This window comes from Scophthalmus maximus, chromosome 10 (assembly GCF_022379125.1).
Source record: "Scophthalmus maximus strain ysfricsl-2021 chromosome 10, ASM2237912v1, whole genome shotgun sequence".
Classification (NCBI taxonomy): Eukaryota; Metazoa; Chordata; class Actinopteri; order Pleuronectiformes; family Scophthalmidae; genus Scophthalmus; species Scophthalmus maximus.
In genome coordinates, this window is record NC_061524.1 from 3,483,886 (window position 1) to 3,506,743 (window position 22,858).

Consider the following 22,858-nt stretch of genomic DNA (forward strand, 5'->3'; position numbering starts at 1 on the left):
GCTCCGTTCAGTCCCTTTTTAAAATGTCCTCAAAAATAATTAACTCATTTTAGTCGTCATGGAAGAGGATTGAGAGTAAGAATGTTCGGTGGGATGAAAGTGCGACGACCATCAACACACAGCAAAACTCACAACTGGTGTAAAATGAATACGCTGAATATAATGGTTGGAAACCCGGCGCATTTCAAAGTGACATCGTGACAGAAATGTCAGTTGAATATTCAAGCTGCAAAAGATATGGCTTGTCTTTTGTTTTGAACGCTTTAAATACAAGTTTTCATATCCTTTATCATATAATTTCCTTTATACCAGATGATGAAGAGTGATTGGTTCATCGAAACAAGATGTAGATCGTGTCTCTAATCTTATTGGTTGCATAAGTTAATGCAGCACTGCACAATATGATGACTTCATGGTGATGTCATTCTATGATGTTATGATCATAAATTAATAATCGACCTATATGAGCTTCAGGTTATGTCTAATGTCCAATAAGATGCAGAGACAGCATGACATCATCCTCTGACTTCATTGTGACTCCTTCATGACATCAAATGGTGCGGAATTATTTATTATAATCAACATAAGCTTTAGATTGTCTCTCTAATATTGGTGGTTGGTCTTAGAAAACGTGTATCTCGGACCATGTTGTTATCGACCTTCACGTTTGACCGATCGACTCCAAAATCGAATCATCTGGAGACGAACTCCCAACTAATATTCACACCTAGTTTGGTGAAAATCTGTCCAAGTGGTGTTGCGGGTTTTTTTGCACACACACACACACACGCGCAGGGTAATAACATGTAGACATCCAGTAAACGTTCCAATATAGCATCTTTATTCACAGCCGTTTCTACACGAGCAAAACCAAGGTCACCTTGATTATATTCAAATTTCAGAACTTCTAACTAAAACCTCAGCGTGTGTGCGTGTGAGTGGAAGTGAGGGAGAGTGAAGCAGAGTGTGTGTGTGTGTGTGTGTGTGTGTGTGTGTGTGTGTGTGTGTGTGTGTGTGTGTGTGTGTGTGTGTGTGTGTGTGTGTGTGTGTGTGTGTGTGTGTGTGTGTGTGTGTGTGTGTGTGTCAGATATGATCAGATGAGGAGATGAGAGAGGGAGCAGAGGTGGCTATCGGGAGACGGAGTCGGGACTGGGCGCTTCCTTTTTGAGGTCACATGACAAATCTGAGAGAGAAGGTGAGGGGAGAGGGGGGAGATGATGAAAAATGAAAAATTAAAAGCAGGAGGAAGAGAAAAGAGGGAGAGACAGATGAGTTAGTGCTGTTAGTCTTGTTTCAAGAAGATTATAGAATATAGTTAGTATGAAGAATCTAAACAACACAACAGTGAATTATTAGTCATAGACTGAGCGTTACAGTGAGTGTACATCAATGTTTTTTTGTTATTTTTCATCATTTTCCTGATGTATAGTCGTGTTGATCGTAGGCCAACACTTGAGCAAACACAGCCTGAAAGCTGCTGTCGTCAATTCTTTGTCAACTGGAGGAAAGACTAACATCAATCTGACAGACGGACGGACAAACGTTGTTAGAAACTTATAAGTCAGAGTCTTCACAGACATGAGGCAACGTTGGCAGCCACTTGTAGTTGTACGTCTCTTTTGTTGTGCTGCCGGATTTATAAATAAAAAAAGCATCACCGATGTTGTGTAAGCCTTCTGCACTATCGCCGCCTGGTGGACAGGAGAGGAACAGCTTGTCGTAGCCGTCGGTTGTTCATGAACGTCAGCGGGCTAATCTGCCGTGTCGCCCCTGGTCTCTAGACCGAGGTGGAAAAAACGATCCTGCAGGAAGTTCCTGGAAAAAAGTTCCAGGAACTCTTGGTAGAAAAACGTGACTAAACTGCGTCCGTCTGCCACTTTGTTCCAGGCAGGTAAGTGTCCTGTGGGTTTCGTATTAGAACAGAAGAACTGCCTGTGTTGACATTTACTAAAGGCTAGTGACACCAAAACGCTGCTGTCAACAATGTGTTTGTGTTTTCTGTTTACCCCCTAAACTGTTGCTGTCTGCCATTCCTCTCTCGCGATTGGCTAAGGGCAGCAGACCCGCCTCGTTCCCGTTGGCTTCCTCTGGCCCGTTGTGATTGGCCCACAGGGAGGCGGTGGCATAGAGCTGCGCCGTGATTGGGCTCAGCTGGCCGTCAGCATCGCAGCGCCCCGCCCCCAGCAGGTGTTGCTCCACCCCCAGCTGCAGCTCTGGGGAGAAAAGAGCACCTCTGGTGGAGAGACGCCTCAACTACAGGCAAGTTCGCAACGGAGCGGATCAAATTAATTTGGGGAGTTTGAAATTAAAATTAAAATAGGAATTAAAAAGGGACAGTATCAGAACTCAAACTGAAGGCGAAAAAACTAGAAGATGATAAGCCCAGCTCAATATGTCTCAAGATCCCTCATCACGTGGCAGCAGAGACGAAATATCAACGCAAATCCTTCCAACGTCTGCGTGAATATAAATTTAAAGACCGTTACGTCTGAGTAGCAACAGCATTTTCAGCTCCATCGTTAATGAAACAGATAAACGATAACAAAATACTGTAAAACCACAGCGTGACACTAAAACCTCATCAGATGAATGAATAAAACTTATTTTTCTTATCCTGATGCCACAGAACGTAAATTGCTCATCGACCTGAGCTCAGAGAAATGGAATTGGGCCGATTATTCAATCAGTCGGTTCCTGCTCAGAGGGATTTATGAGAGCGGAGAGCCAACACACACACACACACACACACACACACACACACACACACACACACATACACATAAACGCACACACACACACACAGGATCAATAAAAGAAAAAGCTTTTACTGCCTCCACTTCCCGGAACCGAGTCGGTGCTGCACTCAGAGCTCTGCACCATCATGTTTTTCTGCCCTTTCACACACACACACACACCTTTCCTACACACTCAAACTAAAATATAGTCTTGCAAAAACAATATTTCAGTTCAACTGGACAATGTAGGAAATAGGAAGCCGCTCACGTTGTTGTGCAAGTGCCTCTGGGGCGTGTCCAAATCCTGGGGGGATAAAAAATGTTGCTGTGCCTCGTGCACGGCTCTAAAAAGGGTTTGTGTTAGTCTATGAATTAATATCTCGGGTGTGTTTTGGGGGCGTAACACGCAATAAACCAATCACAGCGCCGTCTCCTGTCGCCTTTAAAGAGACGGGCGCACTTGCTACTCGGTGGATCTTGAGGTTTAAGATTTTCCAGGCGGTAGTAGAGAGAACACGTCTCTGCAATGAAAACAAGAGCAGCTCAACTGTGTGTGTGTGTGTGTGTGTGTGTGTGTGTGTGTGTGTAACAAGCAGTGTGTACTTTACCTGCCTCTGTAGGCAAACATCTTAACAACAGCGAGTTGACTTCACAGCAGATCGATCGCTTCCCCGCCGGCCCAGAGACGGTGACGTGCCGACACTGCACCCGACCGCACCTCGTTTCAATACCAACACGGTCACGGGAGCTGAGATTGGTGCGTTCGCTACATAAACATCGCGGGGCGGGCGAACGACAACCGCGTCGGCCTGGTACCACATGGCAGCGAGCGCTGAGACGGAGACGGGGGCCCCGCCGCCTCTCTGCTGCAGCGGCGTCACGGCTCCTCTGGGCCCATCGCTGCTTTTGCAGGTTTTATGAATTATTCAGCGCAAGCGAGGATTTAAAAAAAAACAAAAGAAATATGATGATAACAAGGACAACACCGAGATGATGAAAGCCCCCAGACGGCGGATCTTTGCTTGTGCCGTGGGAGGAGGCTCACAACGTCCTCCAGATAAGGAAGCTTTCGGTTCATGACAGATGTGGTTAAAGTCGGGCTGCGTTGGAAAAGTGCGTCTGTCGCGTCGTTTCTCGCCGTCAGTCGTCAGTTTGTGTTGGTGACTTCCTGCAGGACAATGCTCCCGCGTGTCACCGAGCAGAGGTCAAACAATGACCTGGGAGAGTTCAGTGGACGTCGGCGGCCTCAGTTGTCTCTTGTTTCTCAACTCTACTGTCGTCGACTTATCGGTTAAACAAATTGTTGTCAATGGATAGTTTTCTGTCAGTCGACGAATCGTATAATCATCATTTCAGCTTTAAAGTGAACTTGTGTATCTGGGTACGTAAGGCCAACAACGTTTTGCCTTGTCGCCCCCGAGAAGGTAAATCCCGCCTTGACAGGAAGTCGATATATCTTAGAAAACACATTCTTGGTCTTCAAGCTCATGAAATTAAAGCAGTATAATGTGATTTAAAAAGATAAATCTCTAATCTGATTTGGTTGATATGTAGCGACACAGCGGTCTAAAACATTTCCCTGGAGATCAATAACAACATGATATTGTTTTACACTACACCCCCCCGACCCCCCATCCCCTCTGCCCGATGTCCCGCAGAGCCGAGACCGAAAACAAACAAAACAAGGCTCAAGAACTACGGCCCAAAACCAAGACAGAGAAAACACAAGTTGGGGGTTGAAACCAAAAATAGACGAACGGCGACAAAAACAAACAGAACGTCCAGGCTGAAAGCAAATATATGATGAAACTGAGGAGGAGACTGAGTTCACAGCTGCGACAGATGTTATAGGACAAATCACACACAAGAACACACACACACATTAAATATACTGTACTTATATGTCGTCAAGAACTGATGAATCTCTGCGGTGAGCATTTTGGTTTATTAGCTGAAAAAGTCCCCGATTCTAGTCGTCACTTGAAAAACATTTTTTTTTTTCCATTTCACATGTAGTTTATTAAATAGAGTGTTTCAACAACACGCTGATTGTCGGTCGGTTGTCACGTCACATGTTGAATCCACTTTGAAGAGCAAAAATCGAATGGATCTAATGATCCTCAAAAACAAAAATCTGATTTATTTATTATTTATATTGTGAAAGAAGCCAAATGGGATTAAAAAGGAAACAGAGTTTGTTGTTTCCACCCCCGTCCGTTTGTTTGTTTGTTTGTTTGTTTGTCAGCAGGATCACGCAAAAAATCGGAATTCCACAAAACTTGGCGGAACGATGAAACATGGGCCAAGAAAATATCCATAGAATTTTGCCGTGGATCCAGGAATAATTCATGGATCTTGATTATATATTTAGGGAACTGATATTTATGATTTATTTATTCATGAGTGTGTACATATATAAGTGCAGCTTGATTGAATTCAAGGGGCCAGTTGAGCCTCTTCTACTGGAGTGACTGTACCAGCTCTTCTCCTCAAAGGCTTTAAAGGGGCAGTTAGTGATTTTATTCCAATACAATTTTTCCGCTGAAAAACAATCTTTCTCCAATCTCGCTAACTGCCCCTTCAACAGTCACGACCGCAGCTGATCCTTTACGTGACGGAGACGTATGTTTTGAGGTTGTATTTTTTAAAAAGCGCCTGTGTTTGTTCAGAGATTCCGATCTCTGCCTTCCCCCTCGTCACTCCCTTGTTTTCATGCCTGTCACTGGTATTTCCGTGCCGATCGATTAACGTTGACCTGAGAGTCGACCCTGCCCACAATCCTTCTGCTCGTGGAGGGGAAATTGATTTATTCTGCCTTCTTTTGTAAACGAAAAAAAACAAGGTCAAATCACGGGAAACGGAGAACTGACCTTTCATGGTGGGCGGGGCATAGGTGCTCTGCTTCCTCTGAGAGGAATCTGAATCCTGCAGGACGACACCAACGGAAAAATCGATTAACGTTGGGACGCACACAGACATCAGAGAACTTTTTTTGGGAAAGATGAAGTAGCTTTTCTTTTCTTTTTTTTTCAAACCCAAAGACAAATCGATGCACTCTTAAACATAATGTACAAACAGTGGGTCTGTTCCGTTGTGTTGTTGGTGATTAAATATTAATATTCACGAGGACCAGTGGAGAGACAGGATGCTCCGCGATCTTATCATAGCGAGGACAAAGACACACGAGACTCTTCAGACGAGTCATCAGACTTCTGTCCAGACGTGATCAGCTGGAAACTTTTAAAGGTCTAACGCAATCAAGAAATCGGAGATACTAAGAATATGACGTTTCATTTTTAACTGTAAAAGATATTCAATTGAAATGTCAGGACTGAATGTAGCACAGAACTGGACTTGGAATGTGTCTTCCCCTACAATTCCATATTTCATGTTTGATCGATTCTGGTATTTATCTATTTAGTTTTTTGGTTTTTTTTAAATGATATTGATTTTACAGATGCTACTTTCTTTTTCACCAGCGATCCCGGCGTGAGGACTTTACAAACCTGCGACTCTTCGCCGGGGTTGTGTTGATCTCCGGCATCTGCAGAGAGGAAGAGACGAGACGGCAGCAGTGAGCTCTTTCTGTTTTCAACTGATTCGTCACGTGCTCGGTCGTTTTGGTTTTTCTAAAGTTGATCCGTTTCCTCGGGGATCCGACTCAGTTAGACGGCCCCGCTCCGGCCACATGGGTCAGGGTTGGGGGCCTGGAGGAGGAGGGGGGGAACGGCCTGAGGTCACCCTGCATGGGACCGGGCCGGGGAAAAAACAAGCACCTTCTCAAATAAATTCCATATGATCCGAACAGGGAGCAGTGGAGTTTTTTTAAATTGCACAAATGAAGTTTTCCGGTAGCTGCGGACGGTGCGGGACTTCTCCCTGGAACAGGCCACAGAACTAATCACGACTGAACAATCCTCTGTTCATCGGGTTATTAGAGAGTCTCTTCGGGGGAAGAGAGATGTCGACTCGGACGTTCCTATAATTTCTGTTGGGGGTTTTTCATTTCTCAAAGACAAAGTGTATTCACTTTACTCAGCGTCCTCGCCTGCTACTGTTCCTCCTCTGCAGTCAACAAATCCCACGAAGTGACTGCTCCCCAGTCGTTACGTGACCCGAGCGCCTGTCACATCTTTAAAAAGCGAGTCACAAATATGTCGTTTTTCATTTTCAATAGATCTCAGACGACAGAGGAGCTCTTACGGCACAGAGGAGTGCGATCGATCGGGCTTTAGACACACACACACACACACACACACACACACACACACACACTCTATCAGGAGGATGAATCTATTGGTTTTTTTTATTGGTTTGTGTCTTTTTGTGAGATTTGTTGACAAGAGAAATATAGAAGAAGGATCAAACTTATCCTGTAATAAAACGATTTCTAAAAAAAAAACAGATTTTCGTGCCAAAATTGGATCCTAGATTCCAAAACGTTCAATCTCAATCTCAGGAAACATCCGATTTGTGGGCCGGAGGAAGACTTCTCATTTTTCGCGGGGCTCTGTCTGTCCGGAAATTAAAACAAAAGCTGGGCGATGTGTCCTCGACTCGGACCGAGCACGACCCCCCGAGGCTGCAGGCGGAAGCTCCGAGAAATATCCGCACTCGCTTCTGCCAAATACTGAGACGCGAGATGGGACGCGACGTGTAACATCTGCACTTGTCGTGGTGGTGATCTTCTCGGCGTCGAGGCCGAGAGTCGCAGTCGGCCCTTGTTTTGACAGCTGCCGGCCGGATCCCCCCCCGGACAGACTCGAGCCCAAACACTTGTGAAAGGAAAAGGACCCCTGAACGTGAACTCTGGGGTCACACGTCGACCTGCGGGGTCAAGCAACAACCGACGAGAACCTGCTTTCTGTGTTTTTGTGGCAACGCAGAACTTCGGTCTCGACGAAGATTTCCTCAGTCCTGTCAGCAAATCGGTGAGGTGTGAGTCCTCCGGATGTGTTCGATCCGAACACTGTCGCCTCCCGGACTGCACTTGTAAACGCCTCGAGGTGCCGACTGAGATCCAAACAACTATAGTGGAAGCAGACTCGCCGAGCCGAGCTCACAGAGTGGAATCAGGCCGATTACTCAGTCAGACGCTTCTTGTGTAGGGGGATTTATGAGCACGCACACACACACACACACACACACACACACACACACACACACACACACAGACACAGACACAGACACACACACACACACACACACACACTCACAGACACAGACACAGACACACACACACACACAGACACACACACACACACACTCACAGACACACACACACACACACACACACACACACACACACACACACACACACACACACACACATTAGACATCCATCAGTCTAGTCCGAACTGGGATCACTTTACACAAAGCTGCAGCACAAATCTAATAAAGGTTCCATTATAGTCGCTGCTTTTCACTTCTACCCCCTCAACCTTCTCTCCCTCTCTCTCTCTCTCTCTCTCTCTCACACACACACACACACACACACACACACACTCTCTCTCTCTCTGTCTCTGTCTCTGCAGTTTTACCTGAGCCAGGTTGTCTGTAGATCTGCAGAGTGGCAGGAGTCGGTCGTCTGCGGCGGATCTGAGGTAAACACACAGACATATTTTTAATTTGTTCCTTGAAAACACAACTCACCGTTTGGTCAGAACGACCGTCAGCCTTTTTATTTACTGCCCCAGCGATGAGGGCTTTAAAACCACCGTGAGTCTGTCGCCTCTTATAACGCAAAAACTCCAAATCTTACACTGTAAAAAAAAAACCCCCACACACAATTACACACACACTCGCTTGTCTGCCTGGATACTTCAGGCTATAAAAGACCTGTTATGATAATTATCCCACGTTACACCTCGTAACCAATATCATTGCCCACTTTCCAGCTGTCGTAATGTAATTCAGGGTTGCAAAGGCACAACTTTACCACACACCACATGGAACAACACGGTGAATTCAAGACGCGCTGTCGTCTTCTTTCTTTCCCGCCACCTACAGTGATCTTGTGACACATGTTTGGGGATTTTCTCTAAAAGCTTCTTGCGGTGATCAGTTTGACATTTTCTACCGTGACGATAACAGGTCACGCTCTCGTGTACAGTGAACGTCGCCGCGGGAATGTAAATGTTGAGCGGCTGGAGGTTTACCAGACGGTATCTCGTTAAAAAAAACCGTCGCTAAAATTTATCGTCGACTCCAAAAAAGGCTGACGATTTCCAAACACAGACACACGCGCACACACACACACACACACACACACACACACACACACACACGTTCATTTCCCAGCTTCCTTTAAAAGAAATGAGCGACTTCCGTTCCACCAACGACCAAACGGTTCGCACGGACGCCGAACACCGACGAGGCCTCGCGGGGAGCAACATGACATCCTGTTTCCTCAGGGGCATTGCGCCACAGCTTGCACGTCGTGGTCCCTCTTCTATCGCTCCACCTGACTTCTTCTACCTTTACTTGTATCAACAACAACAAAAAGGGTCAGTCTGTGTTTGCTACATCCTGCGTTGTCCTCCCAGCAGGCCTTTGTGCAACGCCCCTCGGAGAGCGGGCGTAGACCTGCAATCGGGCCGCGGATCAGAGTGGCAACGCAAGTGTGCCCGTCGAGAGCGTCACGTTTACATCATCATCATCAGCCACTCGTGGCGTGAGTAAGGAGACGCACAACGACAAAAAACTTTGATTACCGGAAGAGGAGGAGCATTTTCTCACAGAGTCAAAGATGTTTTCCGAGAAGTTTAACAAGGATGCAGGAAATAATTCACGGATGTGGAATGTGAATGATCTAATTGGGAGCGTTTAACTTTTGTTTCTCTGCTCTCAGACACAAATATTTACAACCCCCCAAAAAAAGAAACGAGCAGCCTGCAAATCACACAGAACAAGTGTCAGATGGAATACGACAGACCCATTAAACGCACGCAGCAGATACACACACAGCAGTTTTCATGAGATCTGACATATACAGTACGCACACACACACACACACACACACACGCACATGCTGCTCTGCACCCACACACAGAGACATTCCTGACAAGACTCGCAGGATCACGGATAGTGGCCCCATTCAGCCCCGCGGACGCACAACGTCCCCCTCTCACACACACACACACACACACACACACACACACACACACACACAGGGTCAGGTACACACTCACGTGTTCCGAGGCCTGAGGGTCCAGCTGTCCCTGCAGCGGAGGCACAGCAAACTGGATCTTCTTCGGACTGCTGGGCTCCATTACTACAGACTGAGAGGTGGAAGGAAAGACAGACGGAGAGAGAGAGAGAGAGAGAGGGAGGGAGAGAGAGAGAGAGAGGGAGGGAGAGAGAGAGTTGGTGTGTGTGTGTGTGTGTGTGTGTGTGGAGGGGGAGGGAGCAGAGAGGGAGGGGAGTGGTCTTCTCTCGACTGGTGGGCTCCATTATCGCTAATTGACAGACTGAGAGAGAGAGAGCAGCCAAGTCATTGCAGCATTTTCCGAATGATGTAACATGAAGTATTGAAATAATATTTCAGAGAAGTCAACAGACTATCGTCCATTTGTTACTGATTGGACGATAAATAGCGTCGGTCTGTGTACTCAGATTACAGATTAGAACTATGAACACGAGCAACGCAACACGGCTGATACTTGTTGCACCGTTCAAAATAAAGAATTACATATCATCCATGACTGAATCTACTTCCTTCTCCACCATGATGAAAGGTTCTGGTTGCCCCATACTCGAGAACTCCGGCATTAACACGAAATGATCTCCGAGTGGGAAACTCTGAGGGAATTTGAATGCATGAGTTCCCGAGTGGGGGTGAACCAGAACCTTTCACCATGGCGGGAGGGAGGAGGACAGATTCAGTAATGCTACGTAATTCTTTATTACTATCAGTGCAACAAGTATCAGTCGCTGTGTTGCTTGTGTACATCCTTTTAATCTGCAATCTGTGTACATTTAACTTGATATAGATCAATGCTATTCATCGTTCTATCCATAACAGAGGGACTATAGTCTGCTAGCGCGGTGCTAAGTTTGATATAATATTACAATTATTAGCCATTTCGCCATTTTTCAATTGGTTGCGACAACAAAGCTCTTGAACGTGACATTCTCGTAATTCCGACTTCACGAGTGGGAAGTATAGGATCTTCCGACTGGCACCTGAAGGCAGCATAACATGTTTCTACACAATTTGATGAGTGAATCGAATGATCCGTGGGGCATTTAATCCAAAACACCGAGCACTACATGAAGTGACAAATTTACTGTTTAATCACACAGATTTAATCGAAAGTACATGAGTTCATCTAATATAACTGAGGAGATTTTACAATGTAAACAGGTCTAAAGTTAACATGAAATCAATGAATAATCACAAAATAATCAGGACTCACATCGTTGTTGAAGAAAGAGCAAACCTCAGTTTTTACCTTGAACGCTGATCATTTTTATATTAACAACTTTGAATCCATATTTAACCAAATTAAATTAAAGTTTGGTGTTTTTCAGCATCAAGTGTCTTTATGAAGTGCAGGGTCATTGGATTTTAGAAGAGCGTGAGTCTCAGGAAATCATGAGCAGGCATCAAAGGAAAGTCTCGTAAAATGATAAAAGTTATCCGGATTCGTGCTCCGTCCGCTCCGCCAGCAATAACATATCCTTATTTATATGTCATTGCCATACTGGCAGTTCAATGAATGTGTGAATGTAACGTCACCGGAGGTTCATAAAACACCTCCGCTCCCAGAGAAGGACACAGAGGAGTCGGTTGATCGTGAAGGAAGCTGCTTATATGAACTTTACATCTTTTCCAAACCGTGTTCCAACATTTTCCTACATGAGCGTCTCCAGACTCACATGCCATAAAATATTTTTACATCATGGACATGGAAATCCATGTGCACCAGTTATTGAGCTGCAAGGAGAGAGAACAATGTCGAAGAGAGCTTGGAATAAAATGTCAAAAACAGTAAGAATGAGACGGTGGATCATTTTTATTTACTCTCAATAAAAACCACAGATTAATATTTGGTATAAGAACATTTTCGAGAAACATGTTTCCAGTGTGGTCGAGTCTGATTGTTTTTTGAGAAATATATATATATTTTTTAGAATTGTCTTTCGCAGTTATTCTCTTTCCCCGTGTCTTGCTCAACTATTTGCATCTTCTACCCCCCAACTCAGGAACCTGCGTCCTTTTCCACCGATGACATCAGCGCGTTGGCCGTCGCAGTGGAAAACACTTTTGTCTCAGTGGAGACATCTGGAGAGACTTAGTGGCTACTGTAGGTGGAACAAACCACACACACACACACACACACACAAACACAAACACAAAGAGCCTCTTGTTTGTTTGTGTGTGTGTGTGTGTGTGTGTGTGTGTGTGTGTGTGTGTGTGTTTCTGGAAACTGTCCATCTCTGCTTTGTGAACGTGAGACGGGAACGAACGCTCTGATGTCCGACTTCTTCTTCTTCTTCTGTGGTTTTCAGTTTGACTCTTCATGTCATCGCAGCTTTGATGCTGAGATCTGTGAGGACCAGGACGGGACTTCCTTGTTCCTCTCGTCTCTGAAGACACAAGTTGGTTTTGACTCTGTTTGGGTTTGTTCTTTTCGTGCTGCGGGACAATCTCGTGGACTGATCAGATTGCTCCGTGGACAAGAATCCAAACCCAGTTAGACCTGAAGTTTGACGGGCGCTCAGGGGCTCAGTCTCTCTTCACTCCGATGTTCCACACATTTACCGCGTCGCTTTTCCGATTCTTACAGTGTCCACTCCGTTAAGGAGTGCAGTTTGTGTAGGGAAGGTGAACGCGGTAACAGATCCAGCACGGTTGTGGAGTGAGCGCGTTCGGATCCGTCCAGGGTGCGTTTGGTGCCCACAGGGGTGTTGGCATTGCCGGGTGGCGTGAGGGTGGTGGTGACCTTTGACCTTGAGCTGCGAGGGGAGGAAGATGTTGAGGTTGTTGTTGGTATTGATATGACATCTGCTGCTGCTGCTGCTGCTGTTGTTGTTGTTGTTGTTGATGATGCTGGTGATGCTGTAATGTTGGTTGCCCTGGAAACCGCATCTGCTGGCACTGAAGTGGTTGTGGAAGCAGCAGATTGTTGATGCTGCGTCCTCCTCCTCCTCCGTAACTCTCCTCCGTCTTCTCGTCCTCTCTCACAGGCCGATGTTGGCGGATGTTGAAGACGGCGGCGTCGCCGCAGGTCTCGGGCAACACTTGCAGGAGGAGGGTGGAGACGATCCTCGGAGGGCGGGGCAGGAAGGAGAGAGGGTCGGGGCGAGGAGCAAGGGAGGAAGGCTGGGAGAAGGATTTGACAAGCGGCGCTTTTTGAATCATCCTGTTCCTCTTGTCTCGCTGCCGCTCCGACGTCTCTCCCGCGTCCTCTCCTCTGGATTCAGGCTCAGCAGCATCTCCGCTCTGTGGTGAGCTCCTCTCGCCAGTCTCTTCAGAGACAAGAGGAACAAGAAGACCTTCGGGCCTCTCAGGCTCAGAGCAGCTGCTGCTGCTGCTGCTGCTGCTGCTGGAGCTCGACTCCGCCTCCGACTCGTAGTCCACCTCCGGACCGGAGTCTTCGGCCGAGGAGCTGGACTCCCCGTTGTCGCCGCGACGAGACATGGAGCTCGTCTTGTGGTTGTAGCAGGCGGCGCAGCGAGACAGGCCGAGGCACTCGGGGCCTGACCTGGACTGAACCCAGAGGGGAGACGAGCAGAAATGTCAAGACTGTAAATCAGTACAGTGTATTCACTTTCATATTAATATTTAGTCACAATTTTATATTTATAGGACATTTACAGAGGAGTTTTAAGTATTAATATAGTTTTATAACTTTTCCTGTGAAGAAAAAGTGGAGAAAAAGAAGATTTGATCAAGAAATTTAAATCTGAAGAGGAGTTTTAGAAAGCTACATGCAACAATGAGCAGGAGACAGTAAAGCAGTATGAAATAATCTAACACATAAAGCTGTAATACTGTGATATTTGTATTATAATAATTACTGCACTTTCCTCAAATTTCCTGAACAAAGACACAATTGGTATTATACTACAGTGAAGTGAAATAAGATCAAACAACAGTAAATGAAAAAAATTGGATTGATTTTATAAACAATAAATAAATATTATTTATACGAGTGTGGAATATAATATAAAAGTAATAGGAGTATAACAAATATAATGTGCAAATTAATAAATACAAACATTTAGTTTTTAATAATGATAAATAAGTATTTAATGTGTTTTAATCAATAAGTGATATTTATTTGACAACGGATCATAATTGTATGTGTCTTCATCTGGGACTGATCTTAGTTATTTTAACGTTTTTAAAATGCTGCAGCAGTCTGACACCTGCATATTTTATATTTCTTTCCACAGGTTGTTATGTAGAATATGTGGAATTTGAGCATCTACCTTTGGTAGTTTTGGACTCTCTGCAGTCTGGTCCTCAGTCGAGCCTCCAGCGTCTGACACATGTCCACTGGTTTGATCTGTACAGAAGGAAAAAACAGACGTTGTGATGGGTTTTATGGACTGAAGTGACGGGTTAAAACATAATCAGCAGATTAATCAAAAATGATCATTCTTTGTTGCAGCCCTAAAGACTGTAACGTCTTCCCTCATTTTTTATTACACGTACTTTTTCTTCTCCTTCCACATTTTTCAACCTAAATACCAAATTAGAACATTCTGGCTTGTTTTCAACTTTTCCATAAATTTCATGCTTTGAGTTTTGTTCTACTTTTAAAATTCCATTCATAATAATAAGTGATTAACTATCCTTTTCCTGCACTTCCTCCTCCCTCAGCTTCTTCATCCAGTTGACTTTAACTTACCCATTCTCCCACTCTCTCCTCGTCGGGGCCAGGACACAGAGCGACTGTCGACAGCTGCTCATCCCGTTCCTGCAGTCGCTCACGTAGACGGGCGGCCACACCCACGTGAGTGTGACTCTCTCTTTTCATGACACGAGTACACATTAAAGCCATCAGTCATAGATACAAAAATGACCACACACACACACACCCTCTGTAAACAGCCTCCAGGATTCAGGATGCTCCACGCCCCTTCCGCAAAAACGCCCACAAATCAAACGTTACATTCCTAATTAGTTTTTGATTTATTCCACTGTTATTTCATTTGTTCTATTTATTTACCGCGTTCAATAATAACCTTCGACACACAGAATACCACATGCACGGCGAGAAACGACCACAAATTCACACAAGTTTAAAATCTAATTTTATTATTCAGAGAATGAAACACACGTCACTTGGTTCAGAGACACTTGAGGCGTGAAAATTTCTCCGCTGGTTTTTTGCTAAACTGAACAGGTTTGTCAATCAATTAAAAAAAATAAAAAATAATAATAATAATAATAATATTCAGTAATAATCCGTCAGTTTGATTACTTGTCCTCCCTTCCTCCTCGGAACACGTGGTCGAGCCGAAGCCTTTAAAGGAACGTTTGGACATTTTGAGGAAGAGGTTTATTCGCCTGTCTTACCGAGAGCTGCACTATCATGTTTAGATTTTTTAAATTCTTATAAAACTCATACAGATTATGAATTATGTGCTGGAAAAATATGTCAGTGGCATCTGACATTTCTCTCTCATCAGGAAAGCGAATAATTGTATTTACCCCCCAAAAATGTTGAACCATTCCTTTAAAGAGACATTTCATCACAGCTGCTGAGTCAAAATCATAGAGGCACACACAAAAAACTGGCACTGGAACAAGTTCACCAACAAAAGTATTTGTACATTTTCTGCAAAACTTCTGAAAAAAAATCTTTAAATGTATTCATTCGGGGAGAAATTATACATTGAATATGCTGATCTCATCGTTTTATGTCTTTATCTCAGTGTCAAACTGTTTTTACAAGCTCCTGTACGTCACTTTAACTACAAAATCCATTTAACGCGTCTGGAGACGTCTTCATAGTATTTCAAGAAAAAAAAAAGAAAGTCAAGAAAACTCAGGAGGATCAAACGTTTCGCTGAATTCATAGCGAAAATACCGAACACACATTTTGGTTAAAGTAATACAAGAAGGAAGTCTTGTACGTTTACATACTGTTACTTATCTATTTATATATATTCTGTGTATATATATATATATATATGGCTGCTGCAACTCTTCACATCCTTTTAAAACTATAAGGCAACAACTAGAAACAAAAACACTTTGTTTAAACAAAAACATTAGTTTTCCTAATCGTCATGATTGTTATCCATCATCGTACCTTTGTCACGTTCAGAGCACAAACACTCGGAGGGAAAAAAGGGCCAGAATGAACCTTTAAAGTGCAAAACGACCACATCTACACACTGTGCTGTACGTGTTGGGGTGGGGGGCGGTTACTGTAAAGTTATTGGTGCAGTTTAATTTATCATCCTCTAATAATCTTCTGAAAGTGTAGAGAGAATTGGCACAGGCGTAAAAAAGGTCGTTTTTGGAGACGACAGCTGTGGTCGATCTAAATCGGACATAAAAATCCACAGCGTGCTTAATTCACACGTTAGTATTAAAGTGTCTTAAAAGGTAAATACATATTTGTTTTTGACGTTCGGAGAGGAGTTGACCGTCTCCTGAAAACTGCTGCCACAAATTAGGACGGTCTCGACACAAACGATTGTTTGAATGTTTAAAAAAAAAGCAAGGAAAAAAAACATTTACATTACGCAGGCAACACAACGGCAACGTGCTGCAGGTTCGAAGGCCCCGCGACTGAACGACAATGAGACCAAATAGAAAAAAATGAAGAAATGAAAACAAAAAGTTTCCAGAGGACAAAATCAGATTCAAATTAATAACGTTAAAAAACTGAAATAATCATAAACCATTCTCTGATCGTCCACGACTGCTGACGTGCGGGCGACTTCAGTGCTATTCTATATTTAGTTGCGTTGCTAAATATTTCCATAAATTTGTGTCTCTCGATTTCGTTTCTCAACATTTCTTCTTTGCCAGCGTTTTCTGTCATGTGCTTTCTTACATATCGGCGCGTTGAGCTTCCAGGGCCACCGTACCGATTTCTCTTCAACGTCACGTTTGGATGGAGCTCGTCACCAGAAGGCAAAGTAATTACTGAAGGAATACAAGCGTTAAAAAGGCAGTAACTTGAACACAATTCACAAACATCTGTCACTTAGAAAAAAAACAACAACAGCAACAAAAGAAAGTGCAAACTCCTCAAGGGGGAAGAGCCGCCGATCGAACCGGAGTGTGGTCCAAGCGTGACCAGTTGGACTACGGAGCAGTTTGTCTGCGGGGGGGGGGGGGGGGGCAATGGCACATTTAATGAAGATCCTTGCATTTGTGCAAACGTTGGCATCTGAAGACCTAAGCTCTTCAGCTCCGTGTCTTTAAACTGCGACAGATGGTTCGTCCTCTGCTGTACCAGACCTCACCACCACGAGCTCAAAGCCGGCAGGAAGTAGAGACGGAGTTCTTCATTTGTATCGTTGCCTTCAGCCGGTAAAGTTCAATCGACTCGGATCGACGTAGACCGCCTGCCGCGTCTGCTCTCGTCGCATGCGTCTTGGCAAACATAACTGTACCCGGGAAAAAACACACCGCCAAGACTAAATCCAAACGGTCGACTAGCTCGTACGTTCTGCACCTGCTTGACAGGAAGTTACTCTCCGGAACCAGCAGGGGGCGGTGGTTTGTGGACGTCATTCGCAAAAAAGGGGAAACTTTGACAGATGGATGAAGAGGAACTGGCCGCGAGCCGACCTCTTTAAAATAGTCTTGTGTCCTCGTTTGCTTTCTTTCATACTTAAATCTAAACAGCTACATCTGAACAGCCAATCAGAGTGATCTCTGTCTTCAACAATTTCGACGGTGTGGAACACGGCGCCAAGACTTGGGAATTATCTACACTTATCGACGTTCCGACGAGTTCCAACAGCCGACTGTGGAGGTCCAGAAGAGAAAATGCTCCAGGGAAAGAAAAGTGAGTTCTTGAACATGTGGAAAAGGCAGAAAATACTTTAGAAGAAGAAGCTTTTGTGTCACACCCGCTGGATATCAACGTCCCCAGCAGGATATCCACACTGCAAAACTCTCTGTACATTCTCAGGTCGATTTAAAAAAACAGTGAACAGTCGACCCCCGACATCTAAACTGTCCAGAAAACAGTAATTCAGTCAGTGATATTCTAACGCTCTGCCAGGAAGATGAACCAGGGTTGACTGCAGTAACTGTAGCTGCAATTTTTCTTCCACTGGTTTCTTCACAGATTTCTCCAGAATCTGAGCTTCTGGTCACAGTCTGTATCGACTCTAGCGTGAGTCCAGAGTAAAGTTTACGTGTCGTACACTTTGTCCCTCACACGTCTCTGCAGGTTCAACTTCCCCTTCTCTCTCTCTCTCTCTCTCTGTCTTTTCGTGTGTCTCCAGTGTGTAGTGCTGTATAACTTAAAGAAAAAATATTCACGATTTCTAAAGTGCACATGTGGAAAAAGACGGACTCTCCTTGAAGTCAATTCGTCCCCGTCTGTAACTGACATCTGTCGCGTTATGTTCTCGTCTCACAGAGTCCGGAGCTCAGCAGGTTTTCAGACGGACAAGTCGGTGTCTGTGTCGGTGGCCGCGTTCTTCGGGCTCGCTCGGCCTCCTCTCTCCTCTGGGATGGAGGACGGGTCGCCGTTCAGACTGGTCAGCACACCTGGAACACACATGGAATTTCACAGATGAGTTGACTTTATTCACTGATGTTCAAATTCAGATTCAAGTCACCATTTTTTTTTTGACCAAATGACCAGGATGTGTCGTACATATAGAAAATATAAAGTGAGTTTCCATCCACCTGCTTTTAAACACACTTTCAATTTAGAAATAAAGAAAAAAGAAACGCAAAATGAAATGTCACTTTTTGTATATGTATTGTACACTATAAAAAATACCGGCATGTCTTACGTTCGGCGTCATAAACAGAGCTGTCCGAGAATGTCCGGTTCCGGCGCTGAGTTGACCTTTGACCTCCACTCACGTACTCCTTCAGCACACCTGACCTGAGAGAAGAAGAGCTATTCTTTGCAGAGAATCCAAGATAACATGATACAAAAACTCCACAGAACATACATGTTGCTGTTTTTGTTTTCTTACTAAAACACAAACGTCTGATTCCTGTGATATTAAAATCTTGTTGTTTACTGGTCTTGTTTAAGGCGAACACCATTTTTTCCCAATGGTAGTTTGGTTAGTCACTGCGTTGTAATGCTGCCGCCTAGAGGCCACATTTTATATCATTATTATTGTTCATAATTCAAGGATTCTGTTCTGAAGTCAATTTGAAGTTTACATCAACAGAGATGTCTTTTTATTTTGGGGTAATATTACGTTGTCGAAGTTTTCCCTTTTTTTTAATTGGTACTGTTATTAAACATTTTTTTCAGTTTTTGTTTGTTCTATCCTGTTCAGTAAAGCACTTTGGGCATCATCTTTACCTGAAAGCTGCAATACAAATACGAGTTATTGATTCTAAGGGGCACATCTGTGTCCCGGCTCACCTGTCGAAGCTGTAGGTTCCAGGGTGACTGATGGACCTCTTCATCTGGGCCGACGCACAGAGACCAGAAATCTTTTTTTTAAAAACTTGACTAAATACTAACAACAAAATCATCCAACTTTTGTAAAGCTCTAATTTAAATGTGTCATATGTAAAGTTGTACTTTTTGTCAAGAACACGTCCCTGGTTACATTTGTTTCACGTCTGTGGTCTGTTTTTACCGCTGTGTGTAATTACAAAATAAAACTTGGAGGAAGAGTAACTACCTTTTCTGGCGGTCGGAGGTCAGGGGTCAGACTCTGGTTAGCCAGGTTCATACACTCCTCCAACGTCCTGATGAAAGTCGCGCAGGTCGCACTGAGGAGCGAGGCCTGGAGAACGAAAAAACAATGATCATCCGTACTTGTATCATCTGTCCTCCCTAAGATTAAAGTGCAAATGAAGAAGTGTTGGTTGCCTCAGAAGTGTCTGTGTCCTCAGTGTCGGCCGTTTGCTGTGATTGGATCGTTTGGACCTGCTGGACGAGGAGGTCACAGTACAGACGGAGTTCAGACATCTTCGTCTTCAGACAGTCGGGACCTTGAGATGGACACAGGAGGAGAAATATGAATTTTTGGGACGTGAAGTCAAATAAATCTTTTATTAGACGATGTGGGATGGATTATTAGTGTTCAATAAATTATACTGGAAGACTTTTTATGGACATACAGAAGGAAATCTAATATATTTTTTATTGTCATATGGGTCAAACGACAAGCGCATGTTCAGATGATTTAAAGGATTTTCCCCCCGCTGACAGAGGAACAAAGACAATCGTGGCAGACGGTGTGTATACCTCTGTGTTTGTGACTGTCCAGTGTTCCGGCTTTGGACGAACCTAAAGCCACCAGCCACCTTTGTCTCTCCGCAGCATTCACAGCTCGGACGTAGAAATGCTGCTCGCCGGGGATTATTAAATCCAGACGCGTGGGATCTGATGGATGAACTGAAACGTAAAAAAAATAAAATACATATATTTACAGGGTCTGATGGATGTGTTTACCCCTTGTGTACCAAAGATGAGGTGTCTGAAAGGAATCTGCGGACAGCGGCCTCACCTTTAATGTCACACACAGACATCTTGATGGATCCTTTGCTTCCTTTACCGACGTCGTCCTCGCTGTCGTAATAAGAGATGACTCCGTTCTCCAAGACGAACCAGCGCGGCTGCCAGCCTGAGGACAGAGAGCAAACTCAACATGGTGATACAGTACATGACTGGGTGCAGCTGTTATAAAGAGAAAAAGAATGATTCAACCTTTCCAGTAACAAAACAAATATTGAAAGAGTTTGGGGTTTTTACTGTTGTTTCAGAAGTTGTGGTTTTAGTGAAGCCTGAAGTCCTTTTCTGTCTCGTCTCTGTGAATATTGTCTTAAATGTTCAAGATGGACGCCTGCTCGCTTATACTGCAAAACAAATCTACCTACAGGTATTAAGAAACCTGAACCTGAACAAAAAAAAGATTAAAGCCAGAAAAGTCTCAAAGGGGATGACAGGTCATCTTGCACTTTTTGACATAAAGTTATGAATTACCTTTTATATCATTGGAAACCATGGATTTGCTACAGATCCTGCCACACTCTTCTATTGTTTTTAGAATGCCTCATATTTTCTGTTTTATGCACAGTTAGCTTGTTTGTTTGTATATTTAAAAGGGAAAATGTAAATGAATTAGCGTTCTGAGTTTTCATCTGGCAGGTTGATGGTAAAACTAACAGGTACCGTATAAAAAGAATAACACACAGAGGAACATACATTTAGCAAAAGTAACTAATAAAACAAGGACATAACTGTGTGACATCTGAAAACATGGACAAAGGCATTAAAAACAGAATCACATTCACTTTGATTTCACTTCCTTAAATAAGGTTTAAAGGAATAAATTAGAATCAAAAATTGTCTTTTAATATTTGGGCCTTCACACACATTCTACATGTTTCCAATAATAATTCCACCACAGCGCAGCACCATGTCATGGCTGCATGTCAAACTACTTTTATTTTTTAAATAAGCAGTGCTGCTGAGAGCAATCTCCGTCTCATCAAATATCACTATGAAACAACGTCAATGACGTCACTATCTGTCACGCAGCATCGTATAAATAGTGGCGTTAGCTTGTTAGCTATGGTGTTAAAATGCCGCTTTTACGTGCTAACTGTTAGCTAACTGACACTGAACGCCGTCCATCGTTCGGCCGGCGTGTCTGTCAGGACGGCGGCCAGGTGAAGCAGGTGTGACACAGACTCACCTGTCATGTAGTTCGTCCATTTGTACAGAATCCCCTCCATCGTTTCACGCTAACATCGGCTAATGTAGCCTGTTGAGCTAGCTAGCTTCCCGCTGTAGCTCCACAAGCTAGCACGCACACACACACACACACACACACACACACAGCAGTAGCTTCCTGGTTCCCTGTGACGGGCTAGAATATAACCTCCATCCCGAGCTGCTGCTGCTGCTGCTGCTGCTTCTCGGAACACGTGCGGACTGTGTGTGGTTTGTTCATGCTGCCCGGTGGGTTCGTGTCGAGCTGCTCGGCTGATGCAGAGGAGGAGAAATGAAAATGTCAACAAAACAGCAGCTAGCGTACGGAAGTCCGGAGAGGACAAATTCAAAAGGCGAGTTAAAAACATCGCGATACACCTTTATAGTGCCTCCAGCACTAAGTTACTAACATTACTCAAGTACTGTACTTATATACAGTACACTTCTCACGTACTTGTATTTTACAGAAGGACTTTGATGTCATGCTGCTGTACACACTAATGATACACAACAAGTATTTGCGGGCTGTACTTCCTCATCCTATGGTGGCCCCGAGGTGCAAAACATAACAAAGCATAAAACAATATTTTATAAAACAAAACAAAAAAATCACAACAACAAAGTTAGAGATGATGAAGTTAGAAAACACATTTCAAAAAACAATAACAAAACAGATAACGTTGACCAGATATTTAAACAGTACACATATCAATCAGCAACTTTAAAAAAAATATATCACAATTTATAAAAAAAAAATTTACAACACAACAATGTAGAAGACATTTCCTTTTACAGACCTTAAAGAATGAGAATTATTTATCAGTTTATTTAGTCTTTTGCGTGCTTAGTGTACTAATGAACGTGTTGATGTAGGAAATGTTCGCACGTGGAAAAAACAACGTCATGAGTGACATTTAAAGTTCTTCATAAAGAACTGAAGCTTCTGACTTTTAAAACATAAACAACATTGTTAAAACCTGTCTGACAGGTGACAGCACGTCATTAGGGAGTGAGCTGGGCTGACAAACTAAGTAAAGTAACAGATGTTGTGTAAAAAGCCAACACGATCATCTTCTGCAGCTTGTACTTCAGGTGAGCTGGTCAATGCAGATGTTGTACAGTCGTGAGCCATCGTTTTGGGCACATTTAGGCTCACATACATTTATTTAGCTATACTAGAATTTAATGCCTTTTTGGTGATGTGTGTCCTGGAAAGAAACCCGTCAACCCTTTCATGATACAATCTAAATTTGTGTTCATCTCCTCCCTCATCTC

The 22,858-nt window shown here is 43.8% G+C and overlaps 3 protein-coding genes and 1 long non-coding RNA gene across 8 annotated transcripts; 1 reads left to right on the top strand and 3 right to left on the bottom strand.

Moving 5' to 3' along the window:
* Positions 1 to 818: 818 nt before the first annotated feature.
* Positions 819 to 10,092, bottom strand: ppp1r1c (protein phosphatase 1, regulatory (inhibitor) subunit 1C). The gene is made up of 6 exons (XM_035606797.2): positions 9,926 to 10,092; positions 8,276 to 8,333; positions 6,242 to 6,279; positions 5,595 to 5,660; positions 2,007 to 2,253; positions 819 to 1,183 (listed from the first exon to the last, which is right to left on the bottom strand). Exons 1-6 carry the CDS (start codon positions 10,004 to 10,006, stop codon positions 1,128 to 1,130), a joined length of 546 nt encoding a protein of 181 aa, XP_035462690.2. The 5' UTR covers positions 10,007 to 10,092; the 3' UTR covers positions 819 to 1,127.
* Positions 10,093 to 11,012: 920 nt separating this feature from the next.
* On the bottom strand, positions 11,013 to 14,724 carry LOC118283909 (osteocalcin 2-like). The gene is made up of 3 exons (XM_035606347.2): positions 14,597 to 14,724; positions 14,175 to 14,251; positions 11,013 to 13,449 (listed from the first exon to the last, which is right to left on the bottom strand). The coding sequence occupies exons 1-3, from the start codon at positions 14,598 to 14,600 to the stop codon at positions 12,538 to 12,540; spliced, it is 993 nt and encodes a 330-aa protein (XP_035462240.2). The 5' UTR covers positions 14,601 to 14,724; the 3' UTR covers positions 11,013 to 12,537.
* LOC124850753 lies at positions 13,064 to 19,725 on the top strand. Of its 4 annotated transcripts, none has more exons than XR_007031613.1 (3): positions 13,064 to 13,187; positions 14,629 to 14,701; positions 17,560 to 19,725. It is a non-coding gene; the product is annotated as an uncharacterized LOC124850753 (long non-coding RNA). The 4 variants fall into 4 exon arrangements; XR_007031611.1 differs by having other exon boundaries at positions 13,065 to 13,187; positions 14,569 to 14,701; XR_007031610.1 differs by lacking the exon at positions 13,064 to 13,187 and adding an exon at positions 13,223 to 13,495 and having other exon boundaries at positions 14,569 to 14,701.
* On the bottom strand, positions 14,986 to 22,132 carry plekha3 (pleckstrin homology domain containing, family A (phosphoinositide binding specific) member 3). 2 transcript variants are annotated; one of them, XM_035606349.2, is made up of 9 exons: positions 22,038 to 22,132; positions 21,567 to 21,856; positions 20,376 to 20,492; positions 20,114 to 20,263; positions 19,736 to 19,857; positions 19,545 to 19,649; positions 19,280 to 19,323; positions 18,687 to 18,781; positions 14,986 to 18,435 (listed from the first exon to the last, which is right to left on the bottom strand). In XM_035606349.2, exons 2-9 carry the CDS (start codon positions 21,604 to 21,606, stop codon positions 18,326 to 18,328), a joined length of 783 nt encoding a protein of 260 aa, XP_035462242.1. In that variant the 5' UTR covers positions 21,607 to 21,856; positions 22,038 to 22,132; the 3' UTR covers positions 14,986 to 18,325. The 2 variants fall into 2 exon arrangements, with proteins under 2 accessions (XP_035462242.1, XP_035462241.1); XM_035606348.2 differs by lacking the exon at positions 22,038 to 22,132 and having other exon boundaries at positions 21,567 to 22,008.
* Between the last annotated feature and the right edge of the window lie 726 nt (positions 22,133 to 22,858).